The 24,936-nt window shown below is 39.0% G+C and overlaps 1 protein-coding gene across 10 annotated transcripts in view; it reads right to left on the minus strand.

Moving 5' to 3' along the window:
- The window catches only part of SYNRG (synergin gamma), an 84,771-nt gene that overhangs the window by 11,636 nt on the left and 48,199 nt on the right, over nucleotides 1-24,936 (minus strand). For 6 of the 10 annotated variants that reach the window (XM_035720587.2, XM_035720586.2, XM_035720583.2 and 3 more), the window contains 6 exons: nucleotides 19,127-20,074; nucleotides 8,915-9,508; nucleotides 7,576-7,739; nucleotides 6,725-6,778; nucleotides 6,126-6,222; nucleotides 3,253-3,401 (listed from right to left, as the gene is read on the minus strand). In XM_035720587.2, the coding sequence (XP_035576480.1) occupies nucleotides 3,253-3,401; nucleotides 6,126-6,222; nucleotides 6,725-6,778; nucleotides 7,576-7,739; nucleotides 8,915-9,508; nucleotides 19,127-20,074 (2,006 nt within the window). The remainder of the gene's footprint in view (nucleotides 1-3,252; nucleotides 3,402-6,125; nucleotides 6,223-6,724; nucleotides 6,779-7,575; nucleotides 7,740-8,914; nucleotides 9,509-19,126; nucleotides 20,075-24,936) is intronic. The other 4 variants (XM_049114200.1, XM_049114204.1, XM_049114201.1 and 1 more) reach the window with 2 other exon arrangements.

Consider the following 24,936-nt stretch of genomic DNA (forward strand, 5'->3'; position numbering starts at 1 on the left):
TGGGCCACCGAGGTGCCCCTGATTTGAAGATTTGTATAGAAATCTAGTTTTCAAAGCATTAATTACATGAGAAACTGCCACCAAAACAAAAAATTTTACAATCTAAACGGAAAGGGGGAGGTTCTTAAGCTGCCCTCTAGTCCTGGGATACAAACAGGGGAAAAATGTACAGAAAATAGAGAACAAAAAAATGAATAAAATGTGGTCTTGGTCCTTGTCCTTAAGGAGTTCACAGACGGGGAAAAGTATATTGCTAAATACCCTTTTTAGGGTGATACCATTTTATACTTCTTAATAAATATAGTCCCCATTTTACCACATCAATACCATTAGGATTCCAATAAGCAAGCCAAACAAAAACTGGGTTTATTATTAAGTAAAAAATGAAATATTTTGCTCAGTGAAACCTATTGTTTTATTTGCTGAAAGAATGTTGAAGATAACGTAGGTTACATTAGTTTCCTCTTTATAAAGCCCATAAAAGAAATTCCTTCCGGTATCAGTATCAGGAATAAAATTATGCATCTCCTGAGTAGTGGGTTTATTTTATGTTATGAACACAGTGAATTGAGGAATTCATCATGTCTTGTTTATATCAATTCCTAGAAAGAGTAAAGTCAACTAACTGTACAGCTCAACACTAGCAAAAGGAAGCACTTCAAAAGCACATACTTTTGTATATTTAACTTCATTCCTGGCTTTATCTTATCTCCCTTCTTTTAACTCTGTTTCATTTTTCTTATCATTTAAAACATTTAAGCCAGTTATTAACATTATGAGGTATAAAAAAATGCATATCTATTTTGAAAAAAACTGGAAGGTTCAAGGTATATAACACAAAAAGTACAAAGTCCCATCAAACACTGTGTTAGGACACAGTCTGGCTGTTAAGGAGCAGACAACCTAGTGGGCAGGAAACAAGTAAACACACGATTGTCAACAAGTGTGGTAAGTGCTAAGACAGAGAAATGTGCTGATGTGCCGTGGACACACACAGGAAGGGCACTGAATTCACACTGAAGGGCTTACTGGAATGTCTTCTGGGGGAAGTGATGCAGAGTCCAGAGGAAAAAGCAGCCTAACAGAGAAAGAGAGGCAAAGGCAGGCAGCCCAATGGATGGAAAAGGCCTTATGTACTGAGCTAAGGAGTTGAAACTTGATCCTGAAGACTCTAGAGAGCCCACTGCAGGATTTTAAATGTGATTCAAATAACATGACCAGACTTACATTTCAGAAAGAACAGGCTGGTAGGGCATGCAGAGCAGATTGATAGGGGATAACGAAACGAACCAGCAACTCTAGCTATGAGGTCAGAAGTGATAAGGACCTGACTGATTTAATAACATTAAAAAAATGAGGTTCTCATTTTTATTATACTTTCTAGCTACTGTTAATATGTAAGAACGCTATGAATTTTTGCCGAACTCAATAAATTTAACCTCTTGAATTCAGATTTATGTATTTCATATCACCAAATAAGTATAATTTTATCTCTTCTTTTCAAATATTTATACTTCATTTCTTATTGTACTGGCCAGAACTGTGTTTTTTAAAAATAATTACCCAAACCATATGATTTTAGGTTATAAATTGAAAAATAGTCCAAGGGAACAAAATAGAGATTTTTGGAAATGATTTAAACTCTTTAAGAACTTAATATTACAAACCAGAAGCAACATAACAATGGTGGGAAGATGTGCTGTTTAAGGCATGTTGTTGGGAGAGGCGGCATCTGTCTGGCTACCAGCACTGCGCAGTAAGAACTGCTTCCTACAACCTGGCTGTGGTCCCACTCAGATGGGTCACACAGTTATATGCGAGGGAAAAAAGAAAGAAAGAAAATGGAATGGCATATTTATTCCAGCTGTGGAAGGAAGATAGATTTCTGACTATTGTGAAATAAAGGATATTATCAGAGACAAACTGAATAGGTATGAATATATAAAATAGTTTTGCTCAATGAAATGGAAAACGAAGGGAAAAGAAGATGAAGAAAAGAACAGATATAAGCTTACCAGTCTATGTTTGTTTGTGTATATATATAAATCTATTACAAATATGAAATATGTAAGGTCAATAACCATATTTCATTGAATAGATGGTCAAATGGTCAAAACAGATAATCAATTTACACATAAAGGAAATAGAGTAAATTATCATTTGGAATACTGCATAGCCTCTACAAAATGAATGAAATATAAAAACACCTTGAGCAGGGAGCCTGGCTGGCTCAGTCCATAGAGTACGTGATTCTTGAACACTTTAAGGGACTCCCTACACACTTGCAAAATGAAGAAGCGGACAAAGAAAGCTAGAACACAGTGTAAAAAAAGTACACTTACATATTGTTGGAAGCACTGCCAACTGGCCCAGGCTCTCTGGAAAGCCATATACTAAAAGTAACAATAGCTATATATGAACACATGCACGTACATGTGCAAACACACGTTTTGACTTTTTATTCCACTTGGATGAACTATAGCCCTGAGAGGACAAACAGTCATTTGTTTAATGATATTCAGAGTAGAACTACTCATAACAGGAAGAAATGGAAATAATTCAAGCACCTAGAAAAGTAAAAAGACTAAATGAACCACAGGACAGCAGCGAGATGTTGCACAGCTTTTTAAAAGAACACACACACAAAAATAAAATAAATAAAATAAAATAAATAAAATAAAATAAAATAAAAATAAAAGGACACACACACAAATGAATGAATGAATGAATGAATGAGGACACACATGGTGCTCGCTTTGGCAGCACATATACTAAAAGGACACACATGGGACCAGAAGGAACTGGAAGAGCAAACAGAGGAGCTCACACTGATGCTCTGCAAAATGTGTGTATATGTATGTGACTTAAGAAGGATGCAGACAGGGCGGGCGCCTGGCTGGCTCTGGCGGAAGAGCATGCGATACCTGATCTCAGGGCTGTGAGTCTGAGCCCCAAGTTGGGTGTGGAGATGACTTAAATCAATAAAATTTTTTAAAAAGAAGAAAGATGTTGACAGAGTAGATACTTTCCCCATACTCTTAGTTTATGTGGGCACCACAGGCCTGCGGGCTAATGGAGAAGCCAAGCTGGTGCTATTCAGCTAATTGTACAATTATCTCCTTCCTTCAACGTAACACAATCCAGTGGGCACCTCACCTTCAATCTTCAGTAAGCGCCACCACAGGAACGTACACTTCGCTTTACCTCTGAGGATCCTGGGAGGAAAACCAAGTGAATATCTAATGGGCTTACCGTGAGCGTGGCCAGGGACATGAAGCCAATGAGGTTATTCCATACTTTATCAATGTCCTTCAGCAGCTGCTGGAGTTTCTCGCTGCACACTGCAGTGGCTTTTATCCCCAGCTCCACACGCTTGGTCACCCTGTACACCTCAACAACACCTACAGGGTGAGAGAGTAGAGTGAGGGATGGAAATGCAGAGAGAGATGGGCAGCATAGGGCAGGACTATTGTTTGCTGGTATCTTAGCTGGAAACATGGACTGTGTCTGCACAAACTAAACATTACTCCTTGGGACCCATCTACACGGTGCTGCAATATAGCTTACTGATAAGAGCACAGACCACAGCTATACTACCTGGGTTCAAATCTCAGCTCTGCCACTTACTAGCTGTGTAACCCTGGACATAACTTCTCTGGACCTCACTTTCTTTATCTGTAAAATGGGGGTAATAAAGGCACCTTGCCAAAGAGGATTAAATGGGTTAAGACTGTAAAAGGCTTAGAACAGTGCCCAAAGAACAAAAGACACCATGTAAATATTAACTAATTTTTTTTCCTGGCTTTTTAAATTTTTTAAAATTATTTTTTAAAGATTTATTTATTCATGAGAGACACAGAGAGAGAGAGAAAGAGAGAGAGAGGCAGAGACACAGGCAGAAGGAGAAGCAGGCTCCATGCAGGGAGTCTGATGTGGGACTCGATCCTGGGACCCAAGGATTATGCCCCCGGCCGAAGGCAGGCACCAAACCACTGAGCCACCCAGGGATCTCCGTCCTGGCTTCTTTTTATTTATATATATATATATATATATATATTTTTATATTTATTTATTTATTTATGATAGACATAGAGAGAGAGAGAGGCAGAGACACAGGAGGAGGGAGAAGCAGGCTCTATACCGGGAGCCCGACGTGAGACTCGATCCCGGGACTCCAGGATCGCGTCCTGGGCCAAAGGCAGGCGCCAAACCACTGAGCCACCCAGGGATCCCCCTGGCTTCTCCCCACCCCCCCCCCGTTTCTTTTTAAATCCATCTGTTTAAGTTTGGGAAATCCCATCAAACTGGGTGAAAATGGGAACATCAAAAGCCTAAAAGAATCTGAATGTCAATATCATCACAAAGTAACTAAGAAGTATCTCAGTTTTCTAATGCACAATGATTTACAAACTCTGTGGCTTCATGCATCTTTTATATATACTTAACAGAACACAGGATGGTTCTTCTCCTGTGGTTTCTGAATTGTGGCTGAATTCTTCAAGCCAGGATGAGAGGTGCCAAGTATCTTCACTTTCTTTTTTTTTTTTTAAAGATTTTATTTATTTATTCATGAGAAACACACACACACACAGAGGCAGAGACATAGGCAGAGGGAGAAGCAGGCTCCATTCAGGGAGCCCAATGTAGGACTCGATCCTGGGTCTCCAGGACCATGCCCTGGGTCGGAGGTGGCGCTAAACTGCTGAGCCACCCGGGCTGCCCAGTATCTTCACTTTCTAAGGACAGCCACCAGACACATCCCCAACCTTCCCCTGAGCCTCTAGAGGAGAAGACTGGAGGAATTCCAGGGGTCTTCAGCATGGGACATCACCAGCTGGGAAACAACACCAGGCTTTTCCTCTTCTGTCCCCAGAGGGAGGCCAGGAATTACTGTCTACCCTGAGCCAAGTGAGGGGGCTCTAAGACAGTCTTTCAAATATAGGAAGAAATCTAGAGAAGGACAGACAGGCGCCCTCCTAGCTGGTCTGTTTGAGCAGTAGGACTGTGCCTGTCTGAGCAGGAGAGAGGAGCTAGAGAGGTGACAGAAATGAAGGAGAGACCGCATTCCTTCACTATCCACTCATCAGGTGAATGTCTGAGTGACTTTCATGTGCCAGGCACTAGTCTGGGTGGTAGAGACATAGCGGAGAACAAAAAAGACCAAATCACTCCCTTCTTGGAGGTTCATTCCAGGGGAGGGAAGCAGATCATAAGCAAGAATAGGTAAAATACACAAGTTATTGAAGGTGACAGAGCAAAGGATAGCTCAAGCAGGGAAAGGGACAGGGAGTGCCCGGGTGGGGTGAGGGGACACAGTTTTGGGAAAAGGAGGCCAAGAAGATCTCACTCAGCAGATGACACCTGAGCAGAGATCTGAAGATGATTAGGGCCCAGTGCATGGGGCTCTGGCCACGGGCCACGTGTAAACTTCTGGAGGAGAGGAGCACTGGATTGTATGGAGACTGGGACGTTTAACAGCTGAAGATGGTCAGGAAGGTAAGGAATTTATGATGTGATTAAGCGGTAAAGACGAAGAATCGACAGAGCATGAACAAGGTAAGGCATTAACTGGAGACCCAAGAATTTCGCTGAGATCAAGAGTCAGATGTGTAAACAACTGAGCCACCCTGATGCCCCCACCAGGATTTCATTTTTTTTTAAATATCTTATTTATTTATTCATGAGAGACACAGAGAGAGGCAGAGACATAAGCAGAGGGAGAAGGCGGCTCCCTGGGGGAGCCCGATGCAGGACTCCATCCCAGGACTCTGGGATCACGACCTGAGCGGAATGCAGACTCTCAACCACTGAGCAACCCAGGTGCCCCACAAGGATTTCATTCTAATGCCTCATCTAGTTCAGGTTCTTTGATAGACCAGTAACACAGACACAATTTTACATTGTTGCTAGTATGCATAGAAGGATGGAGAAACTCTACCACAGATACCTTAGGTCAAATAGCTGTTTCTGTCTGTGACTTAGGCATCTTACCTATAAATGCAGATGCTACTTAGTGAAGTCATACATAGCTTGAAAGATCTAGATTAAAATACTCAACATAAGGGAAAACTAAAAATACTATGAAGTGTCACGATTTTGAATAAGTAAAACACCAAAGAACATACCCAATAAATATTCCATGCCTTGAGCTGACTGAATTACTTCTGTGCACACAGAACTACTACTGATTCCGTTTAACGTATCATTTGCCTTCTTAATGACCTAAGAGAAATGAAATCAAATCACCTTATACAATCGAGAAAAGTCCTTGCAAATCAATTTCCTACTTGTAGAAAACCCAAGGGAGAAGCCAGGGGGTGTGAAAGAGCATGACAGACTGATATACATAGACGACTATGCTGACATGAATCTGTGAACTTAATTTTAACTTTGAAGAAACAATCCTCCACTTCTTTGGATAAGATAGAGGTTCTTTAGTTTAAATGTTATTTTAATTTAGGCAACGTTAATGATATCATCTTATTTTTTCAACACAGTGACAAGTGAGGGCACAAGTGACCAATGAGCTAGTGTTTGCTATCATAAATGTGAAAGAAGCCTCCCTTAAGATGTAGGACTTTCCATAGAGCTTCCCTTTGCATGAGGCCATCGAGGGAGGGCTCTCCTCAGTTTCCTCTGTCCATTCGAATGAACCAAAAAGAAGGCAAAATGGCACAAGACAGCACTTACATACATGTGAGTACCACAAAAGTAACATACTTACATCTAGAGCACTCCCCAGGCACCTCTGCCATTCATATGCATATCTCTCATTCTCCTGTGAAATTTAAAACAAGAACTGGGTTGAACAAGGAAGGCTGGAATCCTCAATGATTTCTGGCAATTTAAAGAGCATTGGAAGACGTTCCTTTTTATTCAAACCACTCTACTTCAATCGTGGGTTATCTTTTGAAACCACTAATGACTACTGAAAATTACTAATATGTGTAACTTGTGAGCACAGGGTTTGTGAATCTGAGGGGGAAACGTTTGGAAGCAGCTTCCCTTTGTAAATGTTGCCTTGTTTGTTCTAGTAATAGTGTAAACTTCTTCAAAGGAACTCACCACGCAGATGTTTGGTATAAGAGCTAACACTAAGCCACCGGCTTCCCCCTTCCCACCGCCAGGACACTGCGTGCTTATGAATGACAAGGAGGGGCAAGGAGAAGCATTCAGGCACTGGCTGTAGGGAGCATGGGACTAAGATGCAGCAAATAAAGATCCAGAACACACTCCCCACCCAGAACCCTATTTTGATGTTTTAACACTCGCTAAGTCTAAAGCTATAAAGTCTAAGTGCTCTATGAAAAATTCCTTCAAACACTTCCCTTCTTGTGAGGTCTCATGAATACTTTCAATTTTAGGGTCACTGACAACTTTCAGCAGATGTCCCATCTGAGAAGTGTTTTCATCCAGGGCTAATGTTGCCATTCTCTCCTTTTAATTAAATATTTTATGTTTGGTTCCTTGTGACTTTCTGCTCTCGCTTCCCCATAAGCATTTTTTTCTGGAGGCTCTCAGTGCCCTGTTCATCTTTTACCGAACCCCTGCCCTGTAAATAACTTGCTTACTCACCTCCACCTCTCCGGTCAGATCTTTGTACTTGTCACGAATGACAGGCAGAGCTGGCTTCTCACTCAGAGTGTTGGACCGGTCTCTGAAAGGCTGCTCCAAAGCCGGGGAAGGAGAAGAACGGCTTATTTCTTTATCACCAAGGCTCAAACTCCTTTTGTGTGATCCTAGAGAAGTGGATGGCACAGTCAAAGTTCTCATTACTCGGCTTAATTCAAGCCGAGGCTTTTCTTTGCTAACATGACCCTCTTCTTTAGATGCTTACATCATGTCACGAAGCATTCAGAAAGACACAATCCTTGTTCATTCTTCTTTGGCAAGCTATCCAGGCATATCTCAGAGATAGTGTGTTTTGGCTCCAGACCACATCAATAAAGTGAGTATTGCAAAAAAGTGAGCCAGATGAATTTTTTTGGTTTCCCAGTGCATGTAACAGTTATGTTTACCCTATCCTGTAGTCTATGAAGTGTGCGGTAAATAGCATTGTAAATATCAGTGCGTAAGAGCTGTGCTGTTTTTCCAGTCATTAGTCATGGATTTGCACTGAGCTCCCACATACCCTCCATCCAACAGAAATCAATAGTGCCTTCTGTCAGGATGGGGCTTAAAGCAAAAGGGGCAAACTCAAATGCTTTTGGAGAGCAGGCAGGTCAAGGAAGTGACTGAAGTAGGTCAGCTGTAGACAAGAAGTGGTGGGAATGTGACACCGGGAAAGCACGTCCCATCTGTTGGAGGGGGCAGTGTTACTCAGCTCCAAGTTAACTGGCAAAAGGGAGAGATATAGGCCTAGGATTGCCAGATATTACAACTTTTCAAGAAAAGCTAGAAATCCAGATTGTGAAATCTCATGATTCTTATCTACTGGCAACTGTTCCACACATAAAAAACCTTCTGTGTGGATCAGTCAAAACAAGTCTGCAGATTGGATCCAGATCCACAGCAACCACGTTGTAGCCTCTGCATTAAAAAAATACAGTCCACAGCCAGGTATAAGAGCAGAGGTAACTTGCCCACAAATGGTTCAAATCCATTTCTCTGGCTCTTTTAACATAGTACCCCTCTAGCCAACAAGCTAATGAATAACAGACTATGCACTATGCTTGTTTTCAGCCTCGAAAGCAAATATCTGAGGGTTACACTTGACTTTAGTTCAGTTGCAAACCTTTTTTATAGCTATCTATAATAGACCCTGACTTCAGAGGCTGCAAAATCTATTTCTCACTAAACCAGAGACCAACTTTTATTTTTGTTTTGACCAACTTTTTATTCATACAAAAGAACGTCTAACACCTCAGTGGAAGAGACCACCAGAGTACAATAATCTACACGGCAAGCTACTCACCTTGAACAGAAAGGTCAAAGGTCTCCAGCTCACTTTTGATCATTTCTTCACTAGATTTCATTTTGCTCTGTGAATTGGCCACCAAGAAGTCAAATTTGCTGATTTTGGGTTTTTCACTTTGAAACTCTCCAAAGTCATCCAAACACTCTTTGGGGGTGTCGTGAGAAGTGCTGCTGGAAGCTGGGCTCGGACACGTGGCCTCTTGGCTCTGTTCGGCTGTAGGTAAGCCCTGTCTTGTGAAATCTTTATAGTCCTCGCTTTCATATTCCTTTTGCTCACTGGTCTGAGGAATCACATCTTTAAAATTGGCAAAAGCTGGGAAGGTGGTCTCTGGAAGAGCATCTTCATTTGTGAAGGTTGTTACTTTGGGGAGAGAGGTCATGGTGAGGTTTTCAGAACTGCCAAATGAAGTCTCTTTCTTTGGAAGAACTGAGGCAGCTGAGGAGGATCCACTTCCTGCTGAGAGGACAAATGGAGAGAGTTTTCTGCCCTGAGATGCATCATCCCTGTCTGACCAGTCATAGCTCGTAAGTGTGCTCACTGCAAAATTGCTACTGTAGGTTCCAAAAGCAGCATATTTTAAGTCCTCTATATCTGAAAGGGAAATAAGACCCCACAATTAGAGGCAAGCTCATGATTTAGGCAAAATGCCCTAAACTCTGCAGAAGCAAAATGTCTAGCATATTTGATTAGTTTTATGCTATGTTGGAATTAACTAAATTTAGAGCTTGTACTAAAATTAAAGGAATTGGGCTGTAAAATCTGATCTTTAAAAACTCACATTAGCTTTGCATTGGAATTTACATTTAGTTACAAAGAGCCATTTTATTTGCATGTAAAGATTACTATAAAAAGACAGGACTGTTATCTACCAGTGTATGACATGAGTAGGATCATTTAATAAACTGTTCACTTCTGAACTTTAGAATGTATTTAACAATATCCCTGCCTAAAACTGGACCCTTTCGTCTTGACTTGGTTGGAAAATGTTCCTTTAACACATGGATGTATGAAATACACGTGACAAACTAATTTAAAAACTGACAATTTCCCCAAAGTAAAGTGAAAATAATATTACCTAACATTTAACCGATTCTAACTTAGCAGTCTCTGTCTCAGGCAAGGTCAAATATAAGATTTTAATTAAGTAATTACTTACCTAGTTGTTATTTTGGTCAATATGGAGGTCACACTGCTGTGATGGAGTATGAGGAAAGAAAAATCAATCTAATCTACGCTAGCCTCTAAAAAATAGGATCAAAGGTCTGGGTGCTGGTGGGCTCCTGTTTCTCCTTCAACTAGGTATCAGCCCCTCATTTAAAAAAAAAAAAAAGAAAGAAAGAAAGAAATGCTGAGGCAGAACACTCATTTTACAAAGCGTTCTTAATATCTGTTTAAAAAAAAAATTAAGAGGCAGCATAGAACAGTAGAGAAAACACAGGGGTTTTTTTGTTTTGTTTTTTTAAGTAGGGCTACACATGGAGCCAACCCGGGGCTTAAACTCATAACCCGGAGATAGGGACCTCAGCTGAGATCAAGAGTCGGGATGTTTAGCCAATCGAGGCCCCCAGGAGCCCCAAGAGTGTAGGTTTTTTATTTAGACAAATCACAGTTCAACTCCTAATGGTGCCACCTGCTGCTTGTGTGACACTACGCAAGTTATTTAACGTGTCTTAACCGGAGTTTGCTTCTCTGTAAATTGAAGAGAAGACCAGGGCCTTGGAAGGGCTGTGCTGTGATGCTGAACCGGGACCACACGTAAAGGGCCAGCTCAGTCCCGGGTGAGCAATAGGTAAGAGCACTATTTGCACAGCATAGTTACCGCTGGCCTCCATCTGACAGTTGCTGCTGTAGGGCCTAAAATGGAATCATTTCAGAGTAAAAATGGAATATCAACTCATCATCTTAATGGTCTTACTAGGGGAAGTTTTTTTGCCATTTTCAAAAAATGAAGCCAGCCAGGCTGAAAGTTGCCCACTCCAGTGTGCTGTCCACCCAGTATGGCTGCTGGGTCGCTTCCCCCATTCACTGAGCACGAGGCCAGAGGGCTAGGGGCAAGACTCCCGCTCTCAGACAACCAGACACGGCTCATGAGGCAAGTGCTCAAAAGCCTCAAAAGTTCTGTGACCCAGGCATTCCTGACTAAGGCAGCAGGTGAACCACACTAGGTCATTTCTGTCTTTCTTCTGCTAAGCAGTAAGTGATTCCTGACATTTCCATAGCTCTTCCAAGAGTATGCTCCAAACCTCTCTTTCTCTTCAAACAGAATTAGGAAAAGAGTACTCAATTAATAATAAAAGTGAAAAACTGGATTACAGAAAAGCAGATCACTTGCACAGACTGGTATATTTTAAACCTCTGTGGTGTAAATGGTACCCTTCAAATCTTGCTTATTAAATAGGAGGGGAAAGAAAGGTTCAGGTGAGAAATGTACACTTTAGAATGAATAAAACAAGGCTCCAGGCAAAATGCTTTCTTGGTCTCTGGCTGCAGTGTTTTGTCTATCCCCTCACTTTGCCCCAATATCTGAAGAGATCAGCAGGTGCCCTGACTCAAACGAGGTGAACTGCAATCAGGAGGCAGATGCAGTTAAACGTGAGGGTCGTCTTCAAGGGGTGCATTCAGAAAAACGTCTCACAATCCGGGTTTTTTTTTAATCCGGGTATTTTTATTATTAGGCTGTACCAGAAAGCTTTTTGAGGAAGCTGTATTATGAACTGCTCCAAGAATCTCATCTAACGGGTAGCAATTTTCTCGAAGACCAAAGGTAATTTTAATGAAAAGTTAAGCTCTAGTTCAAAAACCACAACCCAGTTGCTATGGTAATAAAATTACCCATTTGTGCAATTATGCAATAAGAAAATAACAAGGGTTTAAAAAAAAAAACAAAAACAGAAACGATTATAATATTATCAGGTAAAATGCATTATAAAAACAATAAGGTATTATTACCTTAGCTGAAGAGCTTTTAAATATTTTTATAATTTTACAATACTACAGATCTTCAGCAAGTTTAATTTTTATTAAAAATGAGAGATGTATAACATTTTGCCTTTTGGAGCAACTCTTAGAAATGACCAGCTGAAAGGTTAAAAAAATTATATATATAAAAAAAAAGGAGAGCAAATATACAAAATAGACCAAAATCTAGCCTATGTTGATTTAAAATTTTTCACTTTTGCTTATTCATTGGCCACTAGAGTGTAAAAATAATGTACTGAAGTGCAATTCATTTGAACACATAGGGAAAAACTAAGCTGAATTACATAAGGAATATGAGAACACTGTCTTCCTAAATCTTAGCATTTATAAATAATATAAAAACTGAGTAGTATTCCTGGAATGGTGAATATTAGTAAATCATTTTTAAGAGAAATGTGGTAAATCAGTTCACTGAGGGTAAGTTAAACTAAGAAAATTTCTCATTGCCCATGTTAACAATTTTACATTTTCTAAGCAAACTACATGTATTATTGTATGATGGTTTTCAAAATATTAAAGATGCTATAAGACCTACACAACATAAGTGATGGAAGCCCTGTCTGGTAAAATGATGTGGAATAACCCATATTTTGTAATCACCGAAGTTTCTATAGATGGGTTTTCCATTTGATAGTTGAATTCTGAAAATTGCGAGAGAAACAGGAAAAAGAAAACAGAGATGGATGCAATAAAATGAAAGAAGAATCACTACTGTATTTCCAGTTCTCCTGGAGAGCTCTGAGGCTGTGCTAGGTTGAACAGCAATTGCACACAAATAGGCCAAATTGTGTGCTGTAATATAGGTATTTGTTGGCAACCAGGAATGTCCTATTACAAAGGCCAAAGGAATCAACAAGGCCAGCTCCTTTCCATCATGGATCTCAAATCAAGATATGGATTTCTTGCTTATGCTGGCAAGTAACCTTAGCAGTCTCTTCCATAACGTCTATCCAAATCCCTTCCGAACAGATGTTGAAGACAAAAACAAGGTTATTTCTTGGAACAAAGAATGTGAGCTGCCACTACGAGATGTAAAGGTCATACTGATTTCCATGGAAGTTTTCTAAAGCAGTAAGCATATGCCCAGGTGATTAAGTTCCTGGCTTCTGAGAAGGGGGTTTAGAAAAAGAAGAAAGGATACATGTGCAAAGTCCACTAGTCTCCAGTGTTTTACAAAGCAATAAAAATGTTCATTGGACTAAGGAAGAAATACCTTTTAATTTCCAATACTAGTTTAATCATGGTTTACCAAGGCAAACCATGAAATATTTACACATCTCAACTTCTTTCCACTCCTGGCCCTATGTCTACCTTCACATGCTCTATTAACTATAAAATCTGGGCTGTGTCCTATAAGTCTCAAACACTCTGAAAGTTGTTCAAGAGAAGAGGAATGAAAGTGATCACAGTGTACATTATGACAGGCTACAAAATGCTGCAGTATAATTGCCTTGTAGTGTCCTCTAATCTGCATAGAAACCTCCCATTCTTCCTTTGTACTGACTCACATAAATCTATGGTTTAAATGATACCCACACTATCTGTAAGCACCTGCAGGTTTCTGTGCCAGTGCTCTAAAGTTCAATAGAGAAAAGCAGCTATTTTGTGGATATTTTAAATCAGAAGGGGCTGGAAGGTCAAAGAAGGTGTCAGGATATACAGTTGACTCTTGAATGACATGGTTTGAACCACACAGGTCCACTTACACATGGATTTAAAAATAAATAAATACAGTTTAGTACTATAAATTTTCTCTTCCTTGTGACATATAACATACAAAATATGTGTTAACTTTATATTATCAGTAAGGCTTCTGGTCAACTGTAGGCTATTAGTCAAAAGTTGTATGGGGATTTTGGATAGCACTGTGGGGGTCAGTGTTCCCAACCCCCATCTTGTCCAAGGGTCAACCATACAGTGGGACTGGTTATGGTTATCATGAGAAATCTCATTACAAAAACCCATCAAATGAGCACAGAAGATGGCAATTATAGGTAGGGCCTTTTGGCCACGCAAGGGAGAGGGCAGCACTCAGAAGACCCTTCTATGCATGTGACTTTATCGTGCTCTCAAAGCCATTGGGCCAACATTTTCCAAAACAACGTATCAAAAGAATTCAACTGATTGGAAAAACAAAGCTAGGAGCAGCTTTTTAAAAAGAAAATAATTTGATTCAAGTTATTCTAGGATTTAGCCCAGCTTTGATATGCCAGTGTCCCCTTCATGTTCGTTTGCTACTTTGAAAAGATCAGCAGAGATTTTAACATGAACAACAGAGTAACTGTAAAATATGAATACAGTTGTATAATTTCTCAGGCACTGATGTTTGATGTCAAGCACTAACTGTATTGCTTTACTTGGCACTGGAGTACACAGAATAGTATTTTTTTGTTTGTTGGAATCTATAGCTTAGAGTTCTTCAAGTCTTTATTTCAAGTTTATATTATTATTAAAACGTCCCCTCTAAAAAGCAATGTTACTCTGGAAATAGTAACTGCTCAGTTTATGAACGGGATTATGTTTTACGCACAGTTATATTCAGCCATTTTCTGCAGCCTGCTCAGATAAACGCAGAAAGGATAAAATAAAGCAGTCCCAGGTGGACCAATCTAGCATTAGATAATTCCAAAGCCACCACAAGACTAGTCTTATATATGGCACCAAAAAATCCTAAATAAAGGGCAGTTGGTATCATCACTAGCTGGAGGCTATACCAAGATCTCTTTCTTCCAAATTAGTTAGCAGCACACACTGTAATTAAGACTTAATATATTTATACAAGGTTTCTGAAACCAAGTATTATCCAACTTTCTAAAGCATTAATTTCTGGAAAAAACAGTAGTTTGAATGACAGACTCAGCTTTGCTTTCAGTTAATCTAAACCCCAACATGTAACTTTTTTCTTTCTCAAATGGCCTATTTCAAATACTGTAAGCGATCTCTATGGACTCCTATTCAAAACCCTCATCTTTAATTGTTTAATTTCCTTTCTGCCTCAGATTTTTAAAAAAGAACAAAGAACTAAAATCTCACAAAATAAGAAAAAAAAACGTAAACCATGGAAGCAATCCTTTTTCCCAAGGATTTTATACGCCTTGGGTTTATGATCTAAAAAACATTATCATTCCCAAGTTTTTTTGCTTTAACATACTCTAAAATGGAAAAAAATACTTTCCAAACTTGGCATTCTCTTACTGCTAACTTTCATGTGTCTTTCTAGAATTTTCTTCAAAATGAACATAATTTAAAGCTTACTTTGAGGTCATCCCCTAAAATTGTTTAAGAACCTGGTTTATGGGGATCCCTGGGTGGCGCAGCGGTTTAGCGCCTGCCTTTGGCCCAGGGCGCGATCCTGGGGACCCGGGATCGAATCCCACATCGGGCTCCCGGTGCATGGAGCCTGCTTCTCCCTCTGCCTTTGTCTCTGGCGCTCTCTCTCTCTCTGTCTCTCAGTCTTTCATGAATAAATAAATAAATAAAATCTTAAAAAAAAAAAAAAAAAAAAAAAAAAAAAAAAAAAAAAAAAGAACCTGGTTTATGATGGAATATTACTCAGCCATTAGAAACGACAAATACCCACTGTTTGCTTCGACGTGGATGGAACTGGAGGGTATTATGCTGAGTGAAATAAGTCAATCGGAGAAGGACAAACATTATATGGTCTCATTCATTTGGGGAATATAAAAAATAGTGAAAAGGAATAAAGGGGAAAGGAGAAAAAATGAGTGGGAAATATCAGAAGGGGAGACAGAACATGAGAGACTCCTAACTCTGGGAAACGATCTAGAGGTGGTGGAAGGGGAGGTGGGCGGGAGGTGGGGGTGACTGGGTGAAGGGCACTGAGGGGGGCACTTGATGGGATGAGCACTGGGTGTTATTCTATATGTTGGCAAATTGAACACCAATAAAAAATAAATTTATGAAAAAAAAAAGAACTTGGTTTATGGACTATGAATAAAAAAAGACTCGGGGTGGCTTCCTGATACATTCTGAAGTTAAGAAAGATAATGGGCTCTACAATTAGAGGACAAGTGCCCATTTCAGACTCACACTGAATTCAGTCCTGAAGACTTCCTGGTAGTAACACCTGAACACTTTCCAATACAGAGACTGGCAAGTTAAATTCAGTTTGCATGTACTGTGTTCAGAAGTCCATTTCTATATCATTTCATGATTTAAGCTAAATTTACAGATATCTAGTTATTCACAGATATATCATATCCCCTTGTCCCCAACACTCAACTCTTAGATCTGTTCCCTGAGCTGCTTCCTCTCTTCACACTGTAACTCCTAGTGGAGATAGGCTCTGTGATGTTTACTAAGCAATAACATCTATTCCTTTTTTCTACTACAAGAAAGGAGTAAATATTCCCTATTACATAGCGTAGGGTTAAAGTTACGTTTTAATCCAGTGCAATGTTAAAAATTTCTATCAGTGGAATTATAAGGGGAAAAGGCTAAACCAATATTTTCTTAGGAGAAAGGTATTTGAAAAAAACAAACAAAAGGGAAAGACCCTCTAATCACAGGAGGTACTATTATTGCTTTACACTTGATATGGACCAGGTATTGCTCTGGTCTAACCCTGAAAAAGTACAAATTACACACATCCCCACACTTTCAAAATATGCCAAAGAATTATTTATTAACATAGGACTTACAGATCACAAAAGAGAGTGGTACAGAAGAGCTGGAAAAGAAGTCATCAGAATAAGCATGCAGATCAGTATTTGCAGAGGAATATACCAAAGCAAGTTCGAAAAGGCACATTCACACAGAAAATGTCTAAATTGAAAAAAAGACATCTGAAAAGCAGCCAAAAAAAAAAAATACTAATAATAAGGCGCTGATTAAAATACAATGATTTTCAATGTCAAAGAAGAGCTACTTTACAGGTAGGTAGGTAGCTAGCTATAGAAGTCCTGCTAACCTTTGAGAATGTCACAATGAGGGTAAGCTCTTGCTGCCAACAAAACTAGATGATTGTAATGATTGCACATCAAGATGCTTTCGTGCCAGAAAGATTAAATTTAGTGGTGGGGACAAAAGCAGCCTAGTTGAAATTATATGCAGCAAGGGCTCAAAGGGTTAAATGTAATAATATGCAGAAAAATCAGGCAATGTTATTATTCTTCCATACAAAGAATTATAGCGAGAGTTAAAAGAGACAGTATCCCCTTCAGAGTTAAGTTAGGGTTTCTAAACAAGATTAAGGTCCAGAGATAGCAATATACTAGGTTTTATTCTCTTTTCTTCAGCCCATTTTTTATTTCTCCAACAAGAAGTACCTTTAACCCTCAAACTAAGAGAGCAAGAGATACTGTAGTCAACATAAGGTTAAAGTTAAAACCAACTGCACTGAAGAAGTCCCTGCCATTTAGCTTCTACAGTTCATGTATGCAGCAGTTTTGCTCAACAACAATATAACTCATTGGTCAGACATCAACCCCTTTTAACAACCGCTCTAAAGGGATACTGCTCCTTTCTGACAGGAGGTTTACAGATCAAAAAGATGAAACAATCTGCTTTTAAGAATATCCTCAAACTGAAGAGACTTGGCTTGAACATTACAGGTTCAAAGCTGGGAGTGTTCATAAAACATACATAAAAGAACATGAGCACAGAAGATTATTTTAACAGGTCAGAACAAGCTCAGTCAAAAAACCTCCCCTCCCCAAATAAAATGAAAAAATTTAAAAAGAAGGAAAAAGAAAAAGACATCCCAAATCTGATTTTAGACTCATCTCAGAAAGACATCTAGCTTGGCACTATGAAAGAATATAGATTCACTTTCAGAAAAATAGCTTCTAATTAATAACTTCAGAGTCCAAAAGGCTAGTATACATGTCATGAGATTTTCAAATAAAAATCAAATATTTTCCAAACAACAGAGCACTTTGCAACTGACCACTATGGCTCAAGTAGCTCATACAAAAAAAGAGAAACAAAATCACTCTGTCGAACAAAGAGCAGCAAAAAAATAGGAAAACACATGAGGAAAAATACAAAAAAAAATGAAGTAGATAGTCGGGCACAAGAAGCTCTGCAGACAGTCAGTCCACTGCCCTTGGACAATGCCTTAGCAAGCCACTGTGTGAAACACGTACTGTCTCTGAAAACCTGCTCCCAATTCAGCATGCTGTTTAAAGATACCTGCAACACTTCAGGAGCCAAAGGATGGATGCAATTTTGTTTTCTGACTTAGCAGTTTGATATACGCAAAAGCTGTAATACTTGGACATTTCTGCCGGAATATGTAAACTTGGAAGTGTCTTGTGTATCCCTCTCTGGTTAAAAAACAACAAACCCTTCATACGCATATTTTCTAGAATAATACAGTAATACTGAGATAGTTCTCATTATTAAAGGCCACAAAATGGGTTTATCTTTCTATATAACATACCAAATAAAAGAACAAAATAAAAACGAGGACACTTGGGAATCTAGTTTTCAGGACAGGAAGCTGAACTAGAGAATAAACTGTTTACATGTCAATCCACACAGAATTTAGAGAGGGCTCCCTTGTAAGATGTTTTCAAATACTTTATGAGAAAGTTAGTAGTTATCCTATCCTACCATCTACAGATTTGTTACAATTTAATACTTCCAGTGATAGAGTTCACCTCGAAAACCATACCTGAATTCCACTAACAACTCATGCCCTTCTCCTTGCCAGAGTCTGGCACACAGGACATCCACATACAAGTTCTCTCCCTCCTCTCTTGTGGGAACATGGCAAACTGCAGTACAACTGGCTAGACATTTTTACTTTCTTGGCCTAACAAGAATCTGTTTTTGTTAACCAAACAGGATACTATATTCGCAGCTGCCAAACAGACCCAAGAGAAGAGAAAAGGAGAGGGAAACACTGACCTCACTCAGAGAAATAGAGGAACGTTACTGACACTGCAAAAGTCTTTATGAAATTCCTGGTGATGTAGCATTCATTCAGCAGTGGATTTTTATGTGCCTTGAACACCAAGCTGGTGTTTGGCTTCAAAAATAAAAATATTTTAGGTATCCAATCTACATTCCATAGCATTCATGGGATCCATATATCAAAGTATCCATAGAATCATATTTAACACTGCTTTAATGGGATTGGCAATGAAGAGGTTATTAGAAATCCATAAAGGTTAAGAGCCAGAGCCTTCTCTACTGAAAATCAACACCCACCGAATCTTTGAAATCTACATCACCATCACCAGAGTAATCTCACCAATTCCTCACCTGCAGCAGGAGGATGCTGGCCACTAACTGTTGGTAAATCCAAAGAGCTATCAGACATGACATGCTTAAGATCTCCTCCCACATCAGCCAGTTTCATGTCAAACTGAACAGAGAGTGCATCTTCAGAGTCCTCTTTGCCAACACTGCTGCCACCAATGGAAGGGAGATCCAGGGACTTCACCGAAGCAGAGTCTTCTTTGGTGTGTCTGAAAGCCACTGATTTCTCGCTCAGGGCTTTGTCTGAGTTCATGGAGGAAAATTTACTGGTGTGGAAGTCAGCAAAATCATCATCACTTTTTCCTGAAGGAGTGTTATCTTTCAATTCTTCAACACCTAGTCCAGATCCTTCCAGAGAAAGTTGTCTGAAGACATCGTATTTGGTAGATGAGGCAGCTGAGTTCTGTCCACTCTTCACTGCGCTGCTCGAGCTGCCGGTTAGAGGAACAGGACTAGCTTCCTCTTTAAGGGTATCATATTTGTCATCTGCCTTTTGCTCAGATGAAATAGAGCTATTACTGAAAGCCATAAAATCTGCAAAGTCATCCTGCTCCCCAACAGATGCTGGACTAGAATATTCACCAAAAAGGTTGAATTCTCCAAAATCATCAGCCAAACTAGACATCTTAGTTGATGCCAATGCTGTCGTGGCTGCAGCAGATCCTGTTGGCTGTGGTCGTGTGGAAACAGATTTGGATGCACTAAATGCAGCTGAAAAAGACAATGGTTTCTCGCTGCTGCAGTTAACTGAGGAAAACATATCTAGGTCTGCTAAGTTCAGAGGATTTTTCACTTGTGTTGGTTGTTTCTGTTGTATAGCTCCTGAGGTGAAGGCTGCTGGAAAAGTTTGGTCTTTTGTTGGTGGCTCTAGTGGTGATAGACTATCGGCGGTTTTAAAATCGGTGAAACCATCATCAGTGCCTGCAGATCTGAATTCTGCAAAGTTTTCTCCTGAAAGAAAAAAAAATCACAGCCAAATAAGTAAGAATGCTGAGCTGAAAACCACATGATGGGCAGCATATTAAATTATAAGATTACTTTTAGAGACTTTTCCCTCACTGGCTTGACATTATTTAACCACACTGTAAACCCCACCAAAACATCTCTTTGGAAGCTACCGATCTGTTTCCCCATTGAAGGCTAGTGATACCGAAATAAATAAAAATCAAACCAAGAACATGTAACAGTATCAGTTTCATTTGCTCATCTAAGTGTGCTATGTCTCCTAGTGCCAGCAGATCCTTCAGTTGGCCAAAAGTGCTGCTCTTAGGACTTTTTCCTCCCACAGCTAGCCAGCCAAGCACACAAGAGAATAAGAAATGCTAATGATAATAATAATAATAAGTGCTAGAAAAAAAATAATAAGTGCTAGAGGTTCCTGAGGAGACACATGCTGAAATAATGATTCTTTAATGATAAAATGTTTACACGGTGATCAATCAGGAAAAAAAAAAAATCACAGGTATCGATGAAGTATTATGAAAAATCTTGAATCTAGTATTTAGGATGTTTAACACTTTGCTCAACTAGGCACTTTAAGCACATTGTTAGATATTATGTGGTCTTGCGCCAGTATATGACGGCATTAACTTGAAGGGAATTTAGATAAAATTCTTGAAAAGGTATTTACTTATTTGCAAAGCATTCTGGCTAAGGTCACCTTTTTTTTTTTTTTTAAGATTTATTTATTTAATAGAGAGAGAAAGAGGGAACATGAGTGGGAGGGACAGAGAATCTCAAGCAGACTCTGCCCCAAGCAGGGATCCTGATGCGAATCTTGATCTCACATCCTGAGATCAGACTCAAGCCAAAACTAAAAGTCGCACATTTAATTGACTGTGCCACCCAGGCGCTCCCTCTATCTGTCCTGCCAAGGACACATTTTAAACTGGTTTTTCTATATCCTGCAACAAATAAGCTGAATCTTGTGAGACAAAAATCTGAGTACTTGGGTTGTTCCTGAAATCAGCCATCCCAAATGTACCAATGAGCACTTATTCTTTTTTTTTTTTTTTTGAGCACTTATTCTTATTTCTAAAAATTGAGAAGGATTTGAATAAATGCCAACTGTATTATTAAAAATTTCAAGGAGTAGGATTTTTTTTTAAAGATTTTATTTATTTATTTATGAGAGACACACAGAGAGAGAGAGAGAGGCAGACACAGGCAGAGGGAGAAGCAGGCTCCATGCAGGGAGCCCGACATGGGACTCGATCTCAGGACTCTGGGATCATGCCCTGGGCCAAAGGCAAGCGCTAAACTGCTAAGCCACCCAGGCGTCCCAAGGTGTAGGATTTAAACTTAATTTTTTAATTTTTATTTTTTTTTAAGATTTTATTTATTCATGAGAGATACAGAGAGAGAAAGAGAGAGAGAGAGGGGGGCACAGACACAGGCAGAGGGAGAAGCAGGCTCCATGCAGGGAAGGCTGACGTGGGACTCGATCCCAGGTCTCCACGATCACACCCTGGGCTGAAGGCGGTGCCAAACCGCTGAGCCACCCGGGCTGCCCAGGATTTAAACTTTAGTTTATATTGTGTTACTCTGAGGAAAGAGTTACTGAAAAAAAAATTTTTTTTTTGCTAATTTTTAGAGAAAATAGGTACAATGTATTTCCAATAAATAATTAAATAGACTCAATTAAGATGCTGATAAAAATATAGACCTATGATTCTAAGAAAAGTTCCTTTTACTATCAGAGTAGCCTTATCATTCATAAATTTGAGGTTAGGATACAGGTGATCTCAGTTTTTCTAACGGTATCTGAAAGTCTTCCATAAAATCCACTAGGTTTTACCAAGTAATGAAAATCAGAAATAAACCAAATATAAATATAGCTATACCAACATCACTTATTTGAAAATATGAGTGCTGGTTCTGGAGAATTATAAACTAAAGTCTAGGCTTTAATTTCTCTGTCCAGTTTTAAAATTCTATTTGTCCCTAAAAATGAGATACAGAAACATATGAGCTAAAAAAGTATATTTCAAGCCAAAATCTAATTCTTAAAACTGTCATTAAAATAAAACAGGCTTTAAATATACTGCACTTCTAACATGATATATACTTTGATGTATCATAAGAAAAAAGCATAGAAAACAATGGAAGCTGAGTTTTCCTAATCTGGGATACTTAATTCACCAGGATAATCCATCAACACAGAGAAATGCATTTAATATTACTAGGGAAATTTAAGAAAGAGAGGAACAGCATTCAAAATTTCTATATTTTATATTTTACGACATACCACTAAAAAAACTCAAGTCAATTTCACAAATTGACAGAGAAGCACATGTGAAACTTAAAAAAAAAATCACGCTACAATTTTGGTTAAGTACATCACTGATAATATTTGTATCACTTCTGTAAATGAAAATGTAATAAGCAGCCAATTTTGTCACAGTTTAAATTTTTGATGTGCTGCTTTGAAATATCTGTGAAATTGATAAGTTTTGCTTTGTTATTTTTAAAAAGAAATCACCACCGCAAACTAAACTTACTGATGAATTGTAAATGTTTCCATCAGAAATGTAAGCTAGGTGAAAGGGTCAAAAAGAAATAAAAATGGGTGCATTTACCAGTTCAAAACAAAGGCAATTTTGGGACAAGTAAATTAGTTGCAGATGGAAGCTTGCATTTCAGAGGGTACATTAATTCTCTGAATCCTCATAAATTCCCCTCTCTACTTGACACTTTTTAGGTCCTAAAAACATTTCAAAAGAAGTCACTTTTTGCTAAAACTTCAGTAAGAAGGGTGGGTCACTTCTCCATATAGAGTATTTTCCTCAACTCCTTAAATATATGGCTTAAAATTTATGATAGGAATAGAAAAAAGGAAATATCATTAATCTCTGTCACTTAATAATCCACAGTTCTAAACAATATACTACATGATTTTTCATAAATTCTAAGACACTAACATACCTGATCCACTAAGGATAATGTATTTTTAATGAGAACAGAATAAAATATATTCTCCTAAAATGAACAAAGAAGTGGCACCTCTACCTGGAACTCTTTATTTTTTTATTTTTTAAAAGATTTTATTTATTCATTAGAGACACAGAGAGAGAGAGAGAGAGAGAGGCAGAGACACAGGCAGAAGGAGAAGCAGGCTCCATGCAGGGAGCCTGACGTGGGACTTGATCCTGGGTCTCCAAGATCACACCCTGGGCTGAAGGCGGCACTAAATCGCTGAGCCACATGGGCTGCCCTGGAACTCTTTAACTTAAAGTTAAAGCAGGAATGAAAGCAAGCCAACAAAAATGGCAGCAACAATCCAGGGTTCTGTTACTAAAGTACTATAAAAGCAGCAGTAGGTACTGCTTACATTTTGATAGCACCAGTCTTTCCCAGGAATAACATGCCTATGATATGATCATAATTACCACACTACACAAAGAACTCTGATATTAAACCATGCTCTTTACTCCAAACTTGCTTTGTCCCAAGAGGTGATGAAAGCACTGCTGGGAGTCAAATCCAACTACCAAGCCAAAAGTTCATCTAGGGTTTTTTTTTTTTAAAGATTTATTTATTATTTTAGGGAGAGAAAGAGAACAAGCATGAGTGAGTGAGCAGGGGGAGGGGCAGAGAGAGAGAATCCTGAGGCAAACTCCCTGCTGAGTGTGACCCCAGTACCCTGGGATCATGACCTGAGCTGAAATCCGGGTTGGCCCCCAACCAACTGAACCACCCAGGCACCCCAAAATCCTCTAAGGTTTATCTCTGTACTCCTAATGCCTAACACAGGCAGTGAGGGGAAAAGTTATGACAACCTAAAGGCTTGAATGAAACAAGGAAACAGTTCTAGAACCTAACAGCTATAAGGGATAGAATATATTTAGAATTGGTGGATTTTCCTTTTTAGAGATATTTAAGTAACACACTTTTTCCTTAGACTTTCACACATTACCATTCTTATAATCCCCTCTCACCTCCCCGCCCCTCACCAACACCCACCCTGACTTCTACCCTTGGACAGAAGGGTGAGAACAAATGATTATCAAATGTTCCAATTTTGAACATTCAGCATGCAAAGGTAGAATATGGCACTATATTCAGGAAGAAATCCTCACAAGAGTATACACGTATCACAGCAAGTGCATTCAGCTTTGAAGGACATAATTTGACCTATGGATTACCTAAACCCTACACAGCAGGTTAGGATTTAACTACAAACATAATTTCCAGTCTTTACACATATGGCTCTCAAACTTTCATTCTATATTCCCTTCCACTTTCTTTAAGCCCTTCTATAAATCCTTCTTACTTCATCTTATTAAATTATAGCCACGTTTGAAAATCTTGAAAAGACTCGTTGCTACCTTTTGCATAGTCCACGGACTGCCGCGCTGCCAACAAACAGTTCAAATTCTTGTTAAGCATTTAAATAACTGAGAGCTGTCACAGCCCTTCATTTGATACAGAAGTCTAACCTGGTTGAAGGCTTCCAGTGAAAGGGAACACACTAGCTTCAGAAGAAATTGCCTCAATTTGGAGTTTGCCCTAAATTTTTGAAAATAATGTCCAATAACTGAACTACATATTTTGTTTCCTTGTAATTTCCAGAGACACAAAGCCAAAAAAACCTGACACACAATAATAAAGACATGTTCAGGAGTGTCACTGAAAGAACCATCAAAAATATCTTTTAGTAAAAAGTGAGTGGTGCCTGGCTGGCTCAGTCAGAGGAACATGCGACTCAATATTGGGGTGATGAGTTCGAGCCCCATACTGGGTGTAGAGATTACTTAAAATAAACAAAAATTTTTTAAGAATTGAAGTAATTTGTCCATTTAAGGAATCAAAAA

This window comes from Canis lupus, chromosome 9, assembly GCF_003254725.2.
Source record: "Canis lupus dingo isolate Sandy chromosome 9, ASM325472v2, whole genome shotgun sequence".
Taxonomy (NCBI): Eukaryota; Metazoa; Chordata; class Mammalia; order Carnivora; family Canidae; genus Canis; species Canis lupus.